Source organism: Molothrus aeneus, chromosome 4 (genome assembly GCF_037042795.1).
Source record: "Molothrus aeneus isolate 106 chromosome 4, BPBGC_Maene_1.0, whole genome shotgun sequence".
Classification (NCBI taxonomy): domain Eukaryota; kingdom Metazoa; phylum Chordata; class Aves; order Passeriformes; family Icteridae; genus Molothrus; species Molothrus aeneus.
Genome location: NC_089649.1, coordinates 44,348,134 through 44,372,203, shown reverse-complemented (window position 1 = coordinate 44,372,203; position 24,070 = coordinate 44,348,134). Strand labels below are relative to the sequence as shown.

General features: G+C 33.4%; 1 protein-coding gene across 1 annotated transcript in view; it reads left to right on the top strand.

Annotated features, from left to right (window-relative positions):
• TUSC3 (tumor suppressor candidate 3) overlaps window positions 1-24,070 on the top strand; it is a 109,167-nt gene that overhangs the window by 45,523 nt on the left and 39,574 nt on the right. The window contains exons 4-6 of the mRNA XM_066549089.1: window positions 1,932-2,072; window positions 2,629-2,769; window positions 11,769-11,858. Coding sequence (XP_066405186.1) covers window positions 1,932-2,072; window positions 2,629-2,769; window positions 11,769-11,858 — 372 coding nt within the window. The remainder of the gene's footprint in view (window positions 1-1,931; window positions 2,073-2,628; window positions 2,770-11,768; window positions 11,859-24,070) is intronic.

Below are 24,070 nucleotides of genomic sequence, written 5' to 3'. Positions count from 1 at the left end.
CTAGTAATATTTAGTCTGGAATTTCTTCAGGGAAAAGAGAAAAGACTGTTTTACAATTTAGTTGTTGGCTGTGAAGAATAAAAGTTGGAGAATAGTTTAAGGTCTGCTCTGAAATTGAGAAGTCAAGGAAAAAGGCAACTATTGAAAATGAATACTGAATATTGGCATGTTATCTTTGATACTTGTCCATTGATTGAAGCTAAAAGTGCAGATTAGGAGGAGTGAAAAACTTTGAAGTTATCTGTATATTTTAAATACCTTTTGGTGAAGTGTGTGACTTTTAAATGTTCAGGGGAAAGATTAATATGTCTTTTTAAAATACTTATTTTAAATAGTTTAAATAGTGTGTTTAATAACTATTTTTACTTCTAGTTGAAATATTAGAATACATTGTGTAAAAATGGTTATTAGTGGCATAAGATTTTGCTTTAAAAATTAAAGATTTTTTTGCTATAAACATTAAAGCTTTATAACCTATAGACTATATAGACTGGAGAACTTTATATATGTTGTAACCTGCATGGTTATAATAACACAAAATATTTTTTTAACCTTTCCTTAAGCCAATCAGCACATGTTAGAAGAGTCCAATTCAACTTATTCTTTGTATAACAGGGCACAAATTCAGTTTATTTCAAATGGTATGCATTTAAAAGCATGTTTACATTTAGATAAAATTAAGCATAAATATGTAATGGGGTTTTTTGGAGTGTTAAGAATAAGTTATACTAATGACTATTTCAACATGGATTTGAGGGAAATGTAGTTCTGACTTTACATTTATGTGTGCAAAGTCATGTAATACTGATGCCATAGCAAAAAAAAAAACCCATAAAATAATGTGATTTTGATTTTTGCAGCTTTTGCCATGTTTATAGAGAAATGATAAACCAGTTCCAGATCAGCTGCCTCCAAACACTGTACAATGTCTGAATGTTTCTGTATCTCATAAAATATTTTATTTAACTATTTCACAGCATGTGTTTTAGCCTCTCTTGAAATATTTTTTATTTCCAAATCATTTCAGTAAAGAGGGCTATTTTTTTTTTTGCTTAGATGGAAAGTATTTTAATAGTTGATAATTTCTATTGATAAATTCAGCTTTGTCCTTGATTCAATATAAATTTTTGCTAATGTGGTGTCAACTTCATTTTTCAGGATTAAAAAAAAAAAAAACCTTACTTTATTTAAAAAGCTCCATATTGCATCAGCTTTAAGCATTGCCCCTGATTTTGTTTATGTTAATTTTCATTTTTTCTAGTGCTTTATTGCATGATTTCTGAGATGGACTGGAATTTTATATAGTGAAATGACATTTTCCTATACTACCTTGCAAATCTGAAGTCAAAATTTCAAATAGCAAATGTATATGTAGATCTATTTGTTTATCACTTTTGAGGATTTTTTAATATACTGTGAATAGTTCCAGTGGCATCAACACCTAAATTAACAGTAACTTCTAGGACAAGTTATGTAGTTTAAGCTAGTTATCCAGTTGTTTTTGGATTCCAAAAAAGTCTAGTCACTAGTGGTTAGTCTCTTGTAGCCAAACACCGTCAAGCTACTTTACTCCCTTAGAATTATAAGTTAATATAATTTAATAGATCGGTTGGGTGCAGGGTCTCTTTTTTACCAATTACAGGAAAGGTCTTACAATGTATGAGAACTTTAAAGCACTAAGATACTCTTATATAGAAAAGCTTGTGGGTGAAACATTGTAAATAATTAAACATCTTGAAGAATCTACAGGAAGGAATATTGTGAGCACTCTTTTTGGAGGACTGTATATGAGAATATTTCAAAAAATGTAATGTATGGAGGCAAGTGATATTTTTGTGCTAATTAGATTTGTGTTATTGAGGCTATTGTGGTATTATATTTTGAGGATAAGTTTACTAATTTTTTTCCTGCTGTTTTTCCTGGTTTTGTAGCTGAACATGAACTCTGCTCCGACTTTCATGCATTTTCCTCCAAAGGGTAAACCCAAGAGAGCTGACACATTTGACCTGCAGAGAATCGGATTTGCAGCTGAACAGCTAGCTAAATGGATAGCTGACAGAACAGATGTTCATGTAAGTCTTTCAGCAATTCTAAAAGTGGAAGGTAAATCTAAGTATCTTTGTGGTTTGAGACAGGTTGACGATAAATTCCATCTTTCCTTAATAACTTTCTTTGTCAAGCAAGGGTTCTACAACATATTAAAAAAAATAACATTTTTGGTACTTGTGAGAACTTCTGCAGATTATACTCCATTCTTGCTTTGTTATAGTCTAATTCTGGATAAAAACAAGCAGTAATAATTAGTTGTTAATAAATAAAATATGCTTTACAAAACTATATACAAAACACTTAGATTCAAAGGTAGCTGCTTTTAATTCAGACACAACCTGCAAATCTTTTGAAGAAATAATGTTTCACAGCTGCACAGTTCCAAATTAAACATGAATATTTTTCATAGTATGTGCTCATTAAAGAAAGTACTTTTTTTCTTATTAAAGTATATTTAGGGACTAGTCTTGCTGACTCTGAAAGCAGATTTCAGGTGCTCCATTGTGTTTGGTGCTCCACATGGAAGATGATCTATATGTAAGCATTTATTACAATCTGTATTTGCATTTTTCCTTCCAGATTAGAGTGTTCAGGCCTCCTAACTATTCTGGTACAATTGCACTGGCTCTTCTGGTATCTCTTGTTGGTGGCTTGTTATATCTGCGAAGAAATAATCTAGAGTTCATCTATAACAAAACTGGCTGGGCAATGGCAGCTCTGGTATGCAGATTTTCCTTTACTAATATGCTTTTTATTAATTTCTTATCTTAGCATATGTTTTTATTATTTACAGGATAAATGAAAAACAATTAAATTAGTACATTGTTCAGAATTATACTGTCAGAAAAAGATTCATAATCCAGATTTTGGGTCTGATTCTCGTAAGAAGTGTGTATCAGTTACTATGAGTGACTCAATGAAAATGAGCAAATTCTCTGATAGGTTCAGTTTTTTATTTGAATTTTAGTATGAAAATATTTTCAATAATGGTTAGTGATGTTTATGGCTATGGTTCAACTTGCCCTTTTTTGATAAAATCCAAAATGTCAATCAGTTGGTTTAGCATAGATGTTGATGTCAGACTACATCAATTTAGAGTAATGAAAGTTTGAGGAAAAAAACAGAGGCTTTTATGTTCTAAGACAATGATAAAAGATCTGAGAAACAAAGAAAAAGAGGGAATTGTTTCCAAAACTGGTTTCAGTAATACTGACCTTAACATTCTACTGCTGACCTAAATGCATGTAGGATGGACCTTAGTGTTAGCTCTGAGGAAAGACTAGATCTAGCCAAGTGTGTTTGAAATATTAGTCAACTCAATCCTCAAAACCATAAATAATGAATGAAGCTTGAATTTGCTTAATAGTGTATTGCACTGTGTTTATTTTCATGGTTGTTTTCAAATAACTGAGTAGACTGATGAAAAATGTGGGATGTGCAACTTAGTTGTCTCAGTTTTAAACAGGAAATAGTATTCAGGGATGGTAGATGTTGTTACAGTGCATCAACAAGCACTCATTACTCTGACATCATTGTGACTGACAGAAGAGGAAAAATCTGAGGAACAGCATCAAATGCTTAATTTTCAGGGACATGGCATCAGAAGCATGGGTTTCAACACTAGAATAGTATCTGTAATTAGTGAGTCCACTCCAATATTTTACTGTTCTAGTAGTTACATCAATGGAGAACACTATTTTTCAGAAATTCATCCACCTTTTTTTTGCAACAAAACTTTTATTCTTTTGCCATTTAGATGTTTATTTATTCCCGTGATCATTTTAAAGACTTCTCCTCAACTTGTATCAATATGAATTAACCTTTCTTGAAAGACATGGCTAGGATTTTATATGGAATATGAGATTTGTTGCTACATCAGCGTTCATGTTGTATTTCTCATCTAGGCTCTCTTTCCCAAGAAAGCTTGCACTGGGTGGTCTTTCAAGGTCTTTCAACCTGGGCTATTTCGTAGTTCTATGTGTTTTAGTTCTGCTAGACTTAGGTTATCATAAAACTGTTTCTTCCTTTTCAATATCATATTACTGGTTTGCTATTCTGCTCTAATTCAAAATTGTGACAAGATATCTTCTTTTTGTGGTACTATCACCTGATGGGCCTTTGGCAGACTTTATCTCATAAAGGTCAAAGATAAAATTACCTAGTATCTGGTGAGTTCTAATTTTTATGTCTACATTATTAATAACATATTAAGGAAAGCTCTTTGTTCTAAATTCTTTAATATTTGACATTAATCTTGAATAATGACTACTGATAATGCTGTTTTCTCTCATGTGTTGCCATAGCTTTTCCTACTAGTGTAGGAAAACATCTTTATTTAAGCAGTTTGTTAATCTACACCATACATTGAGAAAGGAATACAGAACAAGTTTTCAAATAAACCACCACTATGACTACATTTCAAGTAGAATGAACTTTCCTTTTGATCTAGACAGCCAGGATCAGAATGTCTTCTCTGTTCCAGGATGTCATTTGGAATATCCCAAGATCTAGCACAGAGTTTTGACATGTCTCTCCCAAAGTCTTTCATATTTAATTCCATATATTTTTCTAGGTTATTTTTCAATGATAATGCTTTCTAAAGATGCTCTACCACCAGTTAGTCTCCCATTTGATATGTATCAGTCTTTTTTTTGATTTCTAATTTATAGCAACAACCTGACTAAAGCAGTAATTATCACAAGAAAATAGATACTTGTGTCAAAAAATTAAACAAAGATATGTAATCAGTGGTATTTCTTTTGTTTAACCATGCACTCTATCTTTGGAGACAGCAATTTCATCTCAATTTCATACCTCAGACTTTTCAGATGAAAAGTTTGTTTCAGTGTTTTGTGGAATTGTTTTTTTTCTCTTGCAGAGGTTAAAAATGAGTTCTTCAAATCATAGAATCATTCTACTACAAGGTGCAATAAATAGTTGAAGATGTAATAAAATTGAGAGAATGAATGCATCAATTTTTCCTTAGAATGTTTACTTTTCTCTTTAGCAGAAGCTGAAGAGTTTGCATCTGAACATGACTGCTAATTGCTGTGTAGAAAACCTACAATGTCACTCAGTTGAACTCCTGAGGACAGATCCAAATGTAATCAAATATTTTAAGAAATGTATTGATGTAATTCAGTAATTGTCATCCTGCTGATTGTATAGACAAGCAAGTAACTAAAATGGCATTAATGCCCTATATTGTTGCTAATACTTTTCCCTGAAAAATTCTGTTTACATTAAAAATTAATAGTACTTAAAGGATGTTCTAGGAAGTGGTCTTATATCTGAAAGTATGTTGTAATTAATGATGGCATTGAGCCAATGCTTTACTATTTTAATTGTTACTGTTCTGACTTCACAATGTAGTAAAAGCCCCATACCCTTTAAAGTGATGGTTTAGCAAAGATCATACATTTATCAGAAGTCCTTTCGTTTTGGTTTTATTCAGACCTGCACAGACATACAAGTTAATTTTATAACTTCTTTTTGGTGGAATCAGCAGGGACTCCTGATTGCAGGCTTTTGGACAGATGACCTCGGTTAATGACTAAAATTTGTTGTGATTCATAAAGAAAACGGGCAGTCACTAATATTATATATATATATATATATATATATATTTATGTGTGTGTTTGTGTATTATATAATGTAGTAATATATTCAATATTGTATAGTTATGATTCTCTGACATAGTGCTTTTTTTTCTACCAGTAAACTTAGAGCTTCTTTTTTTGATAAAAGCTCATTAAAAGGAAAAATTGATAAGATGGTGTCAAGTTAAGGAGAGAAAGTAATGCCTAGGAAAATGCTTGTTATGAAGGGTATAAATAAGTAATAAATGTTTAATTATAAATCATTATGTTCTTCATGAATATTTTTTCCTTTTTGAACTTTCAAAACCAAATTAAACAGAAATCCTGGCAAGATATTTAAAGGCTACAGAAAGCCCACATTTTCAGCAGAAGTATTGACAACTCTTTTGCTCCTTATTGGCAGTTGTTTTTTCAGACGGCATTGAGCTGAGAAAGCACAAAAGCACTTTTCTGAAAGCTTTAGGTTTGGGTTTTAAATGCTTTTTGGGTGTACTGCTAGGTGGCTAGTATTCATTAAACATACTCAAAATAACATTTTTAAATTCCAACTGAAACCTTTTCATAGAGATTATGGCGTTCAGTGACTGAAAACTGTATCATTGCAAACAGAGGACTCTTGTTTTCTTTTTCTTGTTTTGTTAGAGCTTCTCAGTTTCCTTTGAATAGTTTTACTGTTCCCAAATCTTAAAAAAGGAAAAAAAAAGGTGTTTACTTTTCATTTAAATGAAAAATGGATTGTGTCACTGATTGAATGATCTGTTGTTAAAATTAGAAGAAAATTCTCAGCATAAAGAGTCTGTGCTGTTTTGACAGGGGATCCCAGAAATGTTAATTTGATAACTTCATTGATATAAAAATGTTGTCTCATAGACAGTATTTCCAGTAGTGTTTTAGAAGAATATTTAGGAATGCAGTTTTAATGATGCATCTAATAGTTTTGATAGACTTGTAGAAGCAAGACCACAGGTTTAATCTCACAGATTGATTCCAGTGCCAGCTCACACAAGACCATCAAACTCGTTTTGCCCTCAGCATTAGATTGCACCACAGCAATATTTGTGGTTTCATACCCTCATTGAAGTGCTGCAGGCTCTGGTAGTATCTTGTATGCCTTAGGCATTTTCACTTGCAACATTACCCAGAAGAGTTTTAGGATGGCAAACCACGATGACTTGAGTCCCGGTACATAATATCCCAAAATATCTTTTGAAATCACATGTAAAATTTATCCCCTAGATTATTTTGTGCTTTAATTCAAAATCTGCTATTCATCTATGGATATTTTTCCCTCTGACATGCCAACGCAAAGATGACAAAGGACTTCAGTCCTTAGATATTTGCAGACTCCTGTCCTTTTATGCTGGTAACAAGAAGCAATTCAGACTCTTCAGGATTCTTCATTTCTTAAGCAGGGAGAAGAAAAGGTCAGATGGTATAAACTAGGCAAGGTTCTAACAGTTTAGATAAGGAATTGCTTCATTTTAGACAACAGTATGTGTGCTGAGAATTTCTGTTCTGTTGGCTAGACTGTCTTTTGACAGTGTTTTCTTTACCAGGCTGTTGTTTTCTGCATGTAATTTTCAGTTTTACTTTATGTGTATATTTCAGATTTGCCTATATACCTGTGGAATCAGGGAAGACAAAATCTGTGCTCAGATTAGAAGGCAGCTGCCTAGGATTTAATTCTCTTGGGCAAAATATGACAGGTCACTTGAATGAGGAGACAAAGTGTGTGTTCCCTGTTCTCATAACAGTTAATGGGTATGAGAAATGCATATTGTGTGGATACACTCCCCAGTACTTGCACCACATAGTACGTTCATCAGCAGTTATTGGTCCAAAGGAGCTTGGAGGGTCTTATGGCTGCTAGTGACTTTTTCACCCCTTTCTGGAAATGAGGATGAAAAATAATGTGCTTTATTCAAAGATAAACACTAGAAGAAAGGTTTCTCTGTGTGGCTAGGTGGGTATCCAAAAGAACATCAATAAATTCTGATTGTTAATTTCCTTTTCTTCCTATAATTAGAGATTTTAGAGAGGTAAAATTTAAAGAGGTAAAATTTACAATTCTCTTTGCTCCTGTTTTGCACTCTGTTTTTTAATTCTATATCTCTTATTGGAGAATCTGATAAGTGATGGATTTAGAAATGGATTATATAGCTCATAGCATGAGAGTCTTCACTGAGTGCAAAAGCAAGGCTAAACTGGATAAGAAAGGATTACGTTTCTTTAAAACAGTAATTCTGAAATTGTTAGAGTTTACATATACAGAACAATATAGAAATAAAGTGTTGAACTAGCTGTCATTCATTTTTATTCAACCTATGCTTGAATTTAACTATATTCATAAATGAATCTAAAATTTCATTATCTTTCTTACATTACAGAGTTTCTCATGTTCTTGGGTCTAAACTTGCAAAGAAATCTCATTATTGGTTTTGTATACTATCTGCTAATAGGAAACTTCTCTTCAAAAGGCATACTAAATGACTTTTTAAGTCTCCAGTTTTGTTTGATGAACTAGCAGACAGTGTTAAACAAAACTTGGGCCTTTGAGAAGGGGATATATTAAACACAAATAAATAATTTGCAAGGTTTGCAAGACCAAGAAGTTGAGATACTCTGCTTATGTGCCTGTGAAGTTGTGTCTTGCTTGTAATTCAGTGTTCTGCTGGGACTCTTGGTGCTTAATTTATCTTTTATCTGTTCTTAGAAACCTTGTGATTTACACACAAATGCACCATGGGTGAGCTTAAAGCAGTCTCCCCCTTAGTGAAACTTAAGGATAAAAGCCATCAAGGAAGCATCACTTGAAGTAATTTGTTAACAAGGTCCCGCAGTGGATCCATCTACACATGGAGTGTACTCACCTAGAACACCACTGTTTGGCTACAGAGCCAAATACTCTGCTTGCTTTTATCATTTAGATGCAAAATAAGCTACCTAAATCTGGAAGCTCTTCAAATAGCATAAACCCTGAAAAATATCCTGAACTCCATTGATAAATCAGGTGGCATGCAGCAGTCAGTGGTGTTCTTGGGGTCTGACAAGGAGAAAGAAGGAGCAGATGGTGGAAAGGTGTGTCTATAGTCTTCCTCTCTGTAGAACTGCCGAAATACGGACTCTACTATGGAAAAGTAGCATTGTGATCAGAGATAAGTGCTCAACTTGAATCTTTTCCTTTACTCCAGTTTTCATCCTTTGAACTTTGACAAGATCCAAGAAAACTGCAGAAAGGCACAATTTCTCTGCATATGAGAGTAAATATGAACAAGTTGATAATTTGTAGGAATTTGGCAAAGTTTCTAACTGGGAAAAATCAACTCACAGTAATGGTTAGTTTAGAAATATTTCGACCCCAAAGTATAGGATCCTATGGAAAATATGCCATTTGGAATGGAAAACATTGTTTATCAGTGTGAATTACAGATGCACTTACATATTTTCCTCTCCCCACTATTGTGTCTCCTAGTTACTTCTTTTGCTAGATTTTATGCTGTCTCACAGTGTGGTATTTAAAGCATGAAAGATCTTCGTAATTTGGGAGATCTATAATTTATAAAATATATGAATATATATAAAATGGGGTAGAGTCTTTTTGATCTTTCTATATAGAAGCAGATTTGGCCCTAGAGAATATAAATTACAAACAATAATTTAAAAATGAGAAAAATTACTTCTCATAGAAAGCACACTTTCAGAGCGGCACAGTTTGTGTACTCCATTCATCTGTTATCTTTCAATGTTTGACTTTTCAGCTAATTTTTTGCCTTTCTAAATATCTTTCACCTCACTTTTGATACTTTCAATCTCTATACTTTTGTCCTTTCACATGAGCTATTATGTTAGTCATCAGCAAAATTGAAGTATAAATTTCTCTGCTAAAACAATCTGCAAGGTATAGAAATAACTATATTACTCTTCTCCCAGTAATGTCACTGTATACTCTTTTCATTTTGTTGCATATTATTAATAAAAACACAATCCATTTGCTAGCAATCGCTACCAGTATGTCTTCATCTGCCATGTTAGTTTTTATGCTGTTACATTCTTAATCCTGTTGAAAGCAAAATGAAACACATTTATATTAAAAATAACAACTTTTTCTTGTTGTAATTAAAATTATAGCACTACAGCAAAGTCGTAATTAAGCTGTGTTTGAAAATGTATCTTTTCTTTCTATTACAAGTCCATTAATAACAGCACTATTAAATCGTTCTGCATGCGTTTCTTGGTATCTTAGCATTTCTCTGATGTCATGGCTAATCTTCCACTGTTCTCTCTGGATCTGCAGATCATTCTTTTCCCTTGGGGTGATGTGGTATTATGATGAGTTGTCAGCATTCCATGGTCTTTGCTGGGAGGAGTATGATGCTGCTGCTTTCTTCCTTCTTGGTTTAGGGTCCATTTGGGAGTATTTCATGCTTTGTTCTTCTTCACTGATCTGCCAGAAAAGTTTACAGGGTAATTCGAGGTGATCAGAATTTACAGGGTAAATCGAGGTGATCTTAAATATGTTGGATGCTTCTCCTTTGTTTTCTTTGTTAGCACTAAAACTGTTTCCTATGTGCTCCTATGTCTGTGTTTCTTTATTCACTATTGTAATATTTATAGGCTTGGGATCTCCAGTGTAATCCTGTGCATCATTTCTTGTCATTCCATACTGACACATTGTAGCCTGTGTTTACACTTTGGCTGTCTCTGCTGTCACCTCTTCACTACTGTAATGCATCAATGTATTAGTCCTATCTATTTCATCCTAAACAGAATAGGGGGAAAAATAATATGCCAATGTAATGTAAACTAGGTATGGTCACCTGGTCTTTGGAAAAATTGCTGTTTTAGCTGAGTAGGTACCACCCCCCCCCACCCCCGCCAACAACTACCTAACAGCAACAGCAAAAAAACCCAAAGAAACAACCAAACAAAAAAACCACCCAAACCCCAAATGACAACAAAACCCAAAGCCAGGAAAACCAAGACAGATTTTAATAAAGTTTGACAAGTTTCCATAGTAAGGCCTTGTTCTTATTTCTAGAGGTTGCAATGCTGCATTTACAGAGATGCAGAGCTACACTAGCTTGTATTTACTTCAGAAGCATGTTACAAAATGTTTTTTAAAGAAAACACTGAAGGGTTTTAGTAAACCCTGGTTTAGTCAGTCACTATGGTACAAATTTTTACATTCATGATCCATCTGCCTTTATGGCATGATCCATCTGCCATATCTTTATGACTTTATGATGCTATTTGGAATATTGATGTACAGTAAAAATGAGCATGTACTGAATTTAAAATGTAGCTTTTGTAAAGATTATTCACACTGATAAAACAAAAGACATATTTAGATGATACATGTTTCCTATTTCTCTTACTTGGTAATCCAAAATACTGTCCTTTCTTCTTTAAAATAGTCTTAATGACTCTTGGTATGACTGGTGTTTGTCATGGATATTCTACAGTATGATATTCTACAAGAATTAAGGTCTGTTTTTACAGTTGTCACACATGCCTAACCTAACCTCACACTTTTTTCTGTTGCGAACTTTCAACCTTTCCAGCAAATCAGCCATTGCTATTTGTCATAGCTAAAATGAATCACAGTCATATTGGACACATAATGAGAATTTCATAAAATAGTACAGATTTTTTTTAATAACTGGCTTTTTTTCTATTACTTTATGAATAATTTCAGACACATGAAAACAAAAGGGTAAGATAAATATTTGTATAAGATTTAGAGGCAGAAATATTTTCATGGAAGGTTGTATAAATGTTGAGTACTGGCTTCCAGAACATTTGCAATGAATGCCTTCTACTGCTGCAAGTACTTGTTGTCATGTAGATGTGTAAATATGGTGTATAAATTTTGGGTTATTTCAAGTGAGATTTGGAAAATCTGGCTTGAGGTAAGTAATTTTCAGAATGGTAGAAGTCATTAAGAATTTTATGAAAGTAATGCATCTGAAGATACTATCCTAAAATTCAAATAGAGGTAGATGCTGTGTCTGGGTAGTGAAAAAATTGCATATCTAAAACAAGAGTAACCAACAGAATGGTTTTCTGTTCAGTCCTTCACAGTAAATTAATTAGTATATTGTTTTTCTTTTTCTTTTCTAGTGTGTTGTATTTGCTATGACATCTGGTCAGATGTGGAATCACATCCGTGGACCACCATATGCACATAAAAATCCTCAGAATGGACAAGTGGTGAGTTGGTTCTTATAGTTTTATTTTGAGGGGAAGGGATGTGTAAGCAATCACTTGCTACAGTGAGCCTACAATTGCAAATAATTGCAGGTCCGTAGGTCTGTATGAAAGTCTTAAATGTTGCGAGCAGAGTCTCTTTTGGAATTTCAGATCTTTAGAAGGTGCCACCATCTCTGATTTGAGCAATGAAATGAGTGGTTGTGTTGTTCAAACATCTCTCTCTGCAGCTCCTAGCGGTAGTGAATGTGTTAGGAATTGTTCCATACCACACAACTCCCGATGCCCAAAGGTGAATGTTGGTGTTGTGTCTTTTTGCAGGGATGTGCTTCCTCACACAGTGGAAAACAAATGTTTTGTTTCCTACATTTAGACTACACAAACCTTTTTTTACATAAACCCTTGAGGTTTGTAAGCTCTTACCTTCCTTTCCCAATCATTTCAGTTAGAAAAGGAGATGCCTCATGTGCTTTATACCATTTTCCATCATGTCTATAACTCTTCCACTACCTTTTACAGAATGCTTTTTCCTGTATCTCCGTGCTCCTTCAATTTAATCTCTTTATCAGCTTTACTAGGTAGTTACCATTGACTCTTGACAAAATTACTTTTATATCCTGCTACTGCTGCCTATAAAGGATTACCTTATTTGTTTCTCCCTGCTCACAAGGTAACAAATGTTCATCAGATCTCAGAAGAATAAACTCTCTTTGCCTATTAGGATAGTACAAATGACCTTGGCTAGTTCCTAATCACTCCTCGTTATTTACCACTTTTAAAGCAATTTCTTGAGATGGAATCTACAAAACTTGCAATAACCAGGAAGATTTTTTTTTAATAATTCACAATCCATTGAGCTATTTTCTGTTTTGTCCATCACTGGTTAAAGGAAACTGTATTACATCTTAAAGAAAAGACTTATTTTAAGCTCTCTTTGTGTCATATCTTAATTGGAGTAGGAAAAAATGATGGTTTGAAATTAATTACTGATCTGTGTTTTATCAGGAATGAAGCAGAATATTAATGTCATAATAGAACAGGATTTCATCTGTGAACTTTGTTATTCAGATATAGATTTGATGATGCATAAATAACCTCAATAAAATGCTGTTTATGAAAATTTGGAATTTTTCATTACTGCCTTGCAGGATTAAATTTATGATACTTTTCAGTGAAGTGACAGAAAGAAGAAATATTGACTACAAAGAGCACTGTTTGTGACAAATTAGTTTTTACCATATCCAATTTTACACACATTGCATGTCCTAAACCCCTTTTTTGGAAGTATACTCCGCATTTAATAGCTTTAAAATATTCCTGAATTTTTGCTGGCTTGTCTGCATTTTCAGAGTGTGAACTCATATCCTGCAGGTCCGAAGTGCTACTACTTTGGGAATGTTAGAACACACAGATAAGTAACGGAAATAATGGCAAAAATGGTTTTAAATTCTAGATACTAATATGTTGTACTGACTGGAATGCATTCTTTTCTGGCTTTGATGCATTTTATGACTTCAGGTAAGTTATTGGTGCCTCTGATTCACCTGTCTCTCCTTGTTCATATGTGTCAGTGCTCTGACCGGTTTGTATGTGACAATAAGTAAAACCAGTTAGATTCTAAGAATTAGAAGAGTAAATGCAGGATTACCAAGATCCTGCTTTAATTAAGCTATCACTGACCAGTATAGTTGTCGTTTAAAGCTCTAACTTGAGAAGTGTTAGAGGCTTAATAAGTAGGCTATAAATCCTTACCTATTTTACATTGTGGTTTGTTTTTTTTTTTTCTTCAAATAACACTTGAACATCTTCCTGTTTCATTTTTCTAACACTTATCCATGTTTCTGTGAATTTGAAGCAATAAATCTGCTTATCTAGCCTTCTGTGAGATTTATTCAACCATGATAATTTACTGTAACACTTTGTGAATTGTCACTAGCTGCTGTCTTTACCTCTGGATGAAATTTAACTCACCACTTTCTTTCCAATGTCTAGCATTTAGTAACAATTCCAAATTTGCATGCCAGTTTTTTGCAAGGATTAATTGCATGTAATACTCTGAAACTTTGTTGACAGTATTACCACGGAAATTTCTGGTTTTAAAACGATGCGTGGGATAGCTCACCAAGCTTAATGGTTTTATTATTAGGTTCAAAGTTATGGATTCTAAGTTTTTCCTATTTCATATAAATTAGTGGTTCAGTTCTATACTAGCCTGATATGCCAACAGACTTTGAAAATGGTAATACTCTGTCTTCATAAACTGTTCTTTGCCTCAAATATCTCCTATTATATGCTTTGTTCTTGCTGTAATTTTAGATGACACTTAATTTGTTCTTAAATTCCTGGGGGTTTTTCAAAAGATGAAAGGACATCTGTTTCCTTTGCTCAGACAACACTACTTACTCTTGCCAGTATCTTGTGCACATAACATCACCAGTTCTTAAAACTTGGCTTTTGCATTTTGTTTATGATTTCCTAAGCTGCTTTAACTGCATGACTGTACTCTTTGAAGCTTTGAAATATTTTTATATATTTCTGTGTGGTCTGTTCTATAAAGCTGATGGTCTCTCTTATTGCAGTTGTTGTAGGTAGTTCCTTCATTCCCTACTGCTATCAGCTAATTTCAGGTTTTGGGTCCACATGGAAGAGCATCCATTTTTATGTAGAAAGCTGAATCAGACAGTAACATTGTTTGCTATTTCAGTTCTGGTTTAGGTTTATGAAACTATGCTAGTCTTCGATCTTGACACATACTTTATTTCTGTTTTATTTCTAGAGTTCTCCATCTTTTGCCAATAATCTGGTTAGGATTGGGCCGCTACTGACTCTGTTATTTTAAAATCTGAACCTGTTTTACTGAGACTGAGAGTGACAATTAAACATTCTGTTGGTGTCTGTGTGTAAAGCCTTGTGAGACCTCTGATTTTTATTCAGAGCTTGACCTGTATAGAGCTGGTGATGAGAGAAGTAGAAATGGAGAAAGCAATTACATGGGTTTGAGCCCTCTGTAGAGGTAGCTCTGCTGCCATTTAATCGACCTAACAGCAAAGAATTCTCACTAGACTTTTATCAACTTTTAAACAAATAGCAGCAATGGCTAAGAGAGCATTTATATATATTTGTCCACGAGTTAGCTGCCCTTTTTATTATTATTATTATTATTGTTGTTGTTGTTGTTGTTATTATGCATACAAATTCTACAATTTTTACTGTGCAATATGCTCAAGATTGCATCTTTAAAATGGTTGGAAGTTTGCTCTAAATGAGAACAGGGAAAGGGACAAACTTGATCCAAAATGCTGAATTAACATGGTTTCCAAAGCTCGTCATTTTCTTGCCTTCTCTTAAAAAAAGTATTAAAAGTTAGAAAAGTTTCTGTGTGAAGAGGAAAATATAGTATTTTATTATCAGATATTAGGTGGTTTTCTTGTGTAAGTTGGTGCTTTGTGAAATGGACAATAGTATTATTTGCCACTATATTAATTGGAATTTTTTTATTGTCTTATATTTAAAATCTTGTTGAAATTCCTTAAGTATAACACAAGCTGTGTCCTTAGGAAGCAGTTTGTATATAAAAAGATCTTTTACATTAAACACTTTACAATATCACATTAAATATAAATATTTGTTTAACTGTAGAATTTATTCATCCTGTTTTTTTCCCCTACTTACCTTTTGTAGTTTTATAACCACTGATCTTTACTCACTTGTTTTGCTGATACAGTTATGTAGTAAGCTCTATGTTTCTGAAGTTAAATGAAAAATATATTTGACTGCTGGTATATTTTTTCCATTTGTTAGTACAAAACAAAGGTATTCTGAAAAATTTATGCTAAGGATACTAGGATTCTTAATTTGCACTATCCTCCACTGCTAAGCAGGGCAAAATGTCACTTACCAAGGTTAATTCTTCTGTGGTTTCTGATATGAATCTAATTAAAATCTATGGAATGGTTTCTTGAAACATTTTTAAATAACAACTCAGCCTTTCAAGCTCAGTCAGTCACATTAAATTCATTGTCCTTTGGCCTTCAGTGTATCTGGAAGCATGTTTGAAGTAAAGTTTGCCAAGATTGTCTTTGTAATGCCTGACTTTTAGAAAAGTAGCCACATTGATGGTAGCAGTGCAATACAGACAAAAGTCACTTTATTGTGTGATAAATTATTTTCTTTGTCTTGCTTCCAGATAAAAAAAGAGTTCATACGGGTTATTATCAGTACCTAACATAAGGTATCCAGATTGGCCTGACTTTTACCACAGCAATATTTTGATGCATCTGTTGCCACTAATCACAGCCATAGGACTGTTGAAAATATATCTTAATATTTTATTGGAATAGCCAATCATTTATAATGGCATGCTGGATTGAAATGAGGAGTGCATTGCTTATGAGTTTTTTTAATGAAATAGCTTTCTTGTTGTTATCAAAGCAGTTAGCGTATTCAGAAGCTACAAGAAGTAAAGGGTTTCTAAAGCTTTTAAATTAAATTTCTGTCATGATTTAGTAAAAAAAATTATCAATTGGCAGCACAAGATTCAAGGATGATTGTATCTGGCATTCTGTATAACCTGTGTTTCTACCTTGATATTAGAAAAGGGAAACTTTACACGATATTTGGTACTCTTTTTTTATTGTGGGAAGAATTTACTAGAATTTACTAGAAGCCATTTACTTTCATTTGGAAGAACTGTTTTCTGCAGAACAGCTCTTATGTCAGAAATCAGGGAGGCCTCAAATACATGAATTTTTGAAGTATTTGAAGATAGAGCAATAATGCAATGCAGTAAAATATACTTTAAGGCAGAAAACCAGAATGGCACATGGGAATAACTGGTTCATGTTCCTCTGTTGCTAACAGAACAAGAACCATTTTTGTAAAGCCAGTTTAAGTGCCACACATGAATGTAGTTTTTCTGTCTTCCTGGACTTTCCTGGTTGTGGAGATGTATATGGTAAGAGCCTTATCTATTAAAACAATTAATAGGTAACTTTGAAGATTGTGTAGTCTGGCTGTTTGCTCAAAGGTTGCTCTTTCTCTTAGACAAAGGGCTTAGTCTAAGAGAATTTTGAATGTCTCTGTGGTTAGAGATTTCCCAACCTATTCCAGTGTTTAACCATCCACAGAATTTTTTTTAGTTTTACCTTTTAATATATTTTATCTTTTGTTTTTAATTTCCCTCAGAAACAGTCATGCTAAAATTTATCTTCCTCTTCAGTAAAGCTGATTTAGCTGAGTTCTTAATTAGAATTTAATATTGACTTTAATAAAATTTGGACTTGGATGAGTGGTACAGCTTTTCAGAGCTTCTAACCAGCATACTTTTGCTTAAGTGACACTATGTTATCACTACAAAATCCACACTGAAAACAAGAAAAATATTATGCCTGGAGTAGTCAGAGATGTTTCTCTGTATAGATTCTGCTCTCTCAATAGAGCCATGCAGATGTTCTTCTTGTACCTATTAAACAGTTGTTTTCTTCTAAAATCCTACAATTTGGAGACTGGGGAAGGCAGAGGAGAAGAAAGGACCATATTTTCCATGTTGTGCATCACCATTTTTCGCTCTTTTTGATCGATTATTTTGTGAATCTTATCTATTCCCTGTAGAAACATAGTCAATGTAATGGGTGCAAGATTCTTTTCCTGAAGTAAAATTTCAGCAGTTGGGAATTGTCTTGTGAACTTCTAAGAAAGTCTCAAAATATTTTCTATCCTGCAGAGCCTTCTAGATTTGGTGAGCTCTTGCCTTTCCAGACAGTTTTGCTAGTTGGCTCTAATGCTGTAATTTCAGTGTAACAGATACACTTCTCTTATGCCTGCGGACTATGCCAAGAGAAGGAATGTGCATTTGAGTGTGTTAATGTAAATGAAGCAGCATACTTCAGGTAGTCCTCCATGGACTAATTCACCCAGAATCTCTGGTTCAGAAAGATACCTTTTTATTGTCCTTACTCATTTTTTATCATGGTTTTTATTGAACGTAAGGAACTTTTGGTTGGGTTTATATTTTTGGTTTTGTTTTTTTCTTTTTTCCTGCAAGACAAAAATTATTTGCTATGTGATATTTTATTAAATATAAAATGTTTTTTGTATGTTTTCATGGAAACAAAAATTATTCTGAGACTTTTTTTTGTCTATCTCTGCTGCCAGCATTAATTCTTTTCTTTGGCTAAGCTTTCATGTTAACTGACTATTACTGAAGGAAGATACAGTCGAAGAAGACATAAGGACTAAATTAAAATTAAAGGACTAAGGACTAAATTAAAAGGTAAACTAAAAGGTTTTGTACCTGCAGTCTCTTCTTCTGCCTTCAAAGGCAAGTAGGGTGGTGCTATATACCTCACCTATTAGATATCAAATATTTCTGAGTTTCTGAATACTAAGTAGCAGTTTATATGGGTTTTTTCCATTTTCTTTTCTTTGAATCATTCATAAGACTTTTAATTTTTTTATTTATAGATGTTGCCACACAAATTATTTAGATATATATGTCATAGTTAGGGATAGACACACAAACCTGCTTTCCTTACATATTTCCTTGTTTTCCTTACATATTCTTTTGAAGCATTATAAATATTTTCAAGGTTAATGATGCTGCAACTACTGTTATTTGTTCCATTAGGTTTGAGATTTAAAATAGTCCTGCTATTGGTAGTTTCCTTTTTTTGTTCCCCACTTCTAGCAACAAAAATGAATTAAGATTAAACAGTCTGAACCCTGGTAACTGAGGAATCAGTTTTGACTTCATCTGGTGTGCTCAGATAGGCATAACCTATTCCTATACTAAAATTAAAATAGAATAAGCTGGTACTTGGCAGCATTATACATATGAACAGAATGTGAAAGTAGGTGCTCTGGTAAAGGCAGGAGTTGACTGTTGGGTTCAACTGTTTTTGTAGTTGGTTGGAGCAGAGGAGGAGTTGGTGGTGTTTGTGACTTCTGTAACAATAGACCTATTAAAAGCAACTGTGAAAATCAACTTGAAGGAGGAACATGTTTGTATTCTTTTTTCTTTTGGCACAATAATGCTTCAATAGCAGAAAGAAATTTTTTCTTCCTTTAGAAGAAACAATGAGAATCTTTCAATAAATTAAGGACCTTGTTTCCTGACTCTTTTGTATTTTTCAGATTAATAATTTCTAGTGTTCATTGGTTGTTGTTGTGCTTCTGTTTATTCTAATTATAGTAATTATAAAAATTTTGCAAATTCGATAAAGCTTTTGTTACCAGAAATGCCATACAACATGTGTTATTAATATTAAAGCATTTTGTTCTTCCATTATGTCCAAAGGACATGGGCAAGCTAAACTATTTGGTGAAAAGTTTGATTTATATTAGTTCCAATTAGATCTTGCTCAAGAATCGCTTACATGGCTGTTGCGTTATAAATGCTTATATTTAGAAGCAGACATTGCTAAGTCAATTGTTTTGCTATGTAAGCAGCAAGCAGTAGTTCTCAAATAAGTCACCAAAATGTTTTTAAGGGAATTATTGTTTTCAAACTGCTTTGTCCTTATTCTTGGAATATGGGGAGGACATAATTTAACTTCTACCCTAATTTCTGGTCAGCATTCAAACTTCTTTTATGTCCACATTGTTGAGAAGCAAGTTCACAAAAGGAGTAGGCTTTACACAAGCTTTACAACAAGGAATTATTTTTGTTTCATACTAGGCTTTAGGCACACACACTTCTGTCTGTCACTTAAAAAGACATTGCAGGATTTTAGCCCATCTTAGGACAGTTTGCTTGTGCGTAACAGCTATAATTGATCTGCTCTTTTAAAGATTTCAAAGGCATCTTTGTAAGCTAATATTATGTACAGAAGTGGGTTGAGGAGCAGATTTTGTGTGCATCACCTGCTCTTAGTATTCAGTACTCACAGAATCAAACTTTCATGTTTATTTGAAATAGACTGTAGTTCTTCTGTATATGTTTGTACTGAAAAAAAGAGGCCTTTTTCACAGTTCCCCATAGAAGTCTATCATTAATATTTAAACCAAAGCTGTTAAAGGCTGCAGCTCTTCAACTTAAGGTACAGTGCAAATTAAAAAGAGTTCTTTACTGACAGTCTTGCAAGTCTAGCTTTTGAGCAGAAAACAAAAGCATGAAATAATCTCCTTCATGTTTACAGGTCCTGGGGTCACTTAGCATAGCAAAATGCTCTACATGAAATAAAAATAGCACTACCATTTAAAAGAAGGAAGTTGTCTTCATTTACAGTCTCTCACACTCCTAATATGCGTCAATGGAATGAAAGAAGGATTCGGTTTATGTTTTTTTTTATAGTCAGTGTTCTAAAAAATATTTCAAAGAAAAAATATATTCCATAGTTCATATTAACCAGAGTAATCCCTATCAGATATAGAAAAGTAGGAATTTTTTCATAGTTTTCCATGTGGCTAAATACCAGAGTCATTGAAAAACAAAAATTTCAGAGTAGGTCTTATTATTGATGTTTTATTTGTTTTATAGACAGAGAACAATTCAATCAGTGTCATTATGACTTAATAAATACTATCTGGTCTTGTCCAGTACTGTCATTTAAGATATTCTTAATGCTGGAAATGAGGAAATTTCCAAAAGGAGGGCAGGGAGGTAAGTGGCTTATTTGAAGTGTAATTTGCCTGCTGGTGTTAAAACCAGTACAACATGATAGTACCCACAGCCTTTTTATATGGCCCTGTAAAGAACTGGATGAGCATTTAGCTAGACGTGTGCTACAGTAAATGGAGATAATGCAGGCATTGGATCAGCTGTACAGTTTAATAACAGATTTTAAGAATTGATTTGAGATCAAAATTGAATTAAAATTATGCTATTAGTCATTTAAAATCCCAATAAATATTCACATACATTATTATTAATTAGCTCTGGAAAATAGAGAACTACAAGACTGTGATGTGAATGAATGTGCCACTTCAGCTATTGCTCAGGCTGACCTGTGGTCTGCTGTATTGCTCTTACTTTTATAACCCACTGGATCAAATTCTGGTCTACAAATATCTTGAAAAACTGCAAAAAAAAAAAAAAAAAAGCCGACAGTACAAAGACTTTAATTTGTATTTCTTCTAGCTTCTTCCCCTGTTTTTTTCATTTGCAAATTTCCTAACTCTGCTAAAATATTGGAAAGCTTCGTTTAGTGAAGAACAAACAATTGAAATCCCTCAACCCAAGCTTCTTTAAAACTGGGGAAAAAATTTAGAAGGAACAGGTTAAAAACACATTCAAACCATCTTGCTCAGAGGATTCTTTTCTGTATAAATTTAAGAACATCTGTTCTGAACATGCTATCTTCCAAAAAAGACAGCGTATATGGCACAGGGCAAAATGCATCCTGAAAATAGACAGCACAGCTGGAATAGTAAACACGGAACAACAATTTGAAAAAGAAAAGGATAACTGGGGAAAAACCCCAACAAAACAAACAAAAAGCAGAAATATCCTCCAACAGAATTCTGGATTTTATTGCTATAGGTGACAAGTACACTGATTTATTTAATGAACCTCTGTTCAGTTGGGTCATTAACATAAATACCAAGCTAGCAAGTTCAGTCCTTATGCATAATATACATTTGAATTTGCCCTCTTTTGCCCTTTTTCTTTTCAGTCAGTCATCTACACCATATTGTATAGTTGTGATCTCAAAAATAATACTAACAAAAAAAATCCTAATTTGTAGTGCATGGGTATGCAGTAGCAGGAGGCCCCATATGCATTGTCCAGTCATGGGAAAATATATCTTATAAAAGTCTCTCACTTAAGATTTTGCTCCCAGACTTATTTTGTAGTGCTATTTTACCACCTTTTGTATTCAAATGAAGTTTTTAATTATTGGGTGGATCATGCATGCAACACTTTCTACCTTGATTTTGACCTATTTGATCACATATATTAATCACATTCAGCCCATACTTATAAAATGGATACTTTTTCCTGTCTGATTTATTTTCATACAATGAGAACAGAATTTCTGGAAATCCTTCTGACTTTCAGTTCTTCCTGTGTAAAGTAGTGGTGGTTTTTATCTCAGTTCCTTTCTGGCCTCAGCTGAATTCATTAATACCAATTTTTGCACCCAAGTCATCAACTTCAAATTTCATAAATTAGTTCCAAGATGTAGACTTCCTTTATGCATTTTTAAACAGCCTGTTCTGTCCCCTATTGAGCCAGTTATTCAAACTGCTTACCGCGTTTGTTCTAATCCCGTTTTTTAACACCTTTAAATATAAAGGAATGAAATAGCAAAGTCAAGATAAATAGTAGCTTTTATTTTTTTTTCAGGAGCATTAATTACTTTTAAAAAATGATTATATCTAATGGATCTGGAACCTATCTCTTAGTATCAAGTGTGCTGTATTTCATCTTATTTTTCATGTTCCTTCCCATGTTTAATTGTTGTTAATTTCAAAATTTATTCAGCAACATTTCATATTACTGAAATTCTATTTCCTTCTTTTCAGGATGTGTTTGTTTTCTGTGTATGCTCTTCTGTAGATTTACTCTAACATGGGCACATAGATTTGTCTCAAATCAATGCATAAAATTGCTACTGGTCTTTAAGACTCATATACTAGTTTTGGAATTCTGCTTTTTGAGTTTTCCTGCAACTTTTTATGTGGTACAGATGCATCCTGTCAGCTATGGAGACTTGTATTCCTTTTATTCATCATAAACATTCACAGAATTAGGAAACTGGATTATTACCATTATTACCACTATTTACTGCATATTAACTTATTTTGCTTTTTCTCTGCTTTAATGACTGAAATGTGAGCTACCTGTTTGCTATGGGGCCACCTCAGTTTGCCTCCTGGCAACTTCTATTTTGTCCATAAGTTTCTTAACCTTTTAAGAGGGAAATGTATTTGCTAGTTATTTTCTTTCCATTCTTTCTGAGCTCTGGTTGTTCATTGTATTCCATAGGGGATTGTTCATCAGTTAGCTCTGGAATTCTTCTCCGAAAGGTCAATAATTTATTAATTGCTTATTTAAGATGTGTTGGATATAAATTCAAGATAACTTAAGGAACTTTAATGGTTAGTCTCTGACTCACTCGGTTCACCAATTTTTTCTAGTGTGCGTGATTTCCCTTGTTAATTTTTCATTTCATTTGAGCTCTTTTCAAGTGCAAAAATCCTAAATTGAAAGTTTAAAATGTGTTGCTATTATTATTTCAGTTTATTTTACTGAATTAGCTCAAGTCAATTTACCTGAAACTATTTTGTGCTTCCTTTGTCCTTACAGTGCCCCTTTTTATATCAAAAGCACACTTAAAATATTATTGATTCTTGTGGAATCAGTAGGTAAATGAGAATGGAACCTGCCAGGTGGCATATACTGATCATTGAAGTCTTCTCTTATTAGTATTTGTTTCCACTCTACCTAGAAAATTAGTCTTTACTCCACAAGGAGTTCTTTTTCTGAATGTTTTTCAGTTCTTCTACTCTGCGATATCCTTCTCCAAGAGTGGGGTCTCAGTTATCTCTCGACTTCATTGTCCTCCTCCAAAGCATGAAATGTTCACTCACATCGTTCCTAGTTCAGGCAAGGGTTGCTCTTTTGGTGTCCGTGCCGCCTTTATGCCCACCTTCTGTACTTCGATTTACAGTAAACAGGGCTCATGACCTATGATCCTTTTGCATGAAATAATGCTACAAGGTGAACTCTAGGAATTTGCCTGTACACTCCCAGATGATACTGGTTTGTTCAGTCTGTTGGACCAAAGAGGAACTAGTGTGAAATAGAACTATTTGAGACATGTGCAGTGTGTATATTGGGTTTGAAGAATTAAAATGCACTACTTGCTAATCTAAACATAGTCTTTGGGTCCACAGCAGCTCAACATAAGCATCTTTGTATCAGTAATTGTGGTGTTCTTCCTGTCAAATTTTGAAATTCATTCTGATACGAAGAGTGATTTTGTGCTAGAAGCTCTAGTTCCATGAAGATCATTTCAACCACAGATTTGTATCCAATATGCCTGTACCTAAGAGAAGGCGTGTCTTAGGTTTTACCAGACGTATTTTGGTAAAACATCATTAAAAAAATATGATCTTGTATATAATAAATATATGTTCATTTCTTGCTTATATATATATGTGTGTGTGTATATATATATATATATATATGAAAAAAAGCTAAGATACAGCTTTGAGTCCTGTCTACTTTTATGTTAGTAGAACTATATCACTCTTTTCTCTTATTTCTTGAA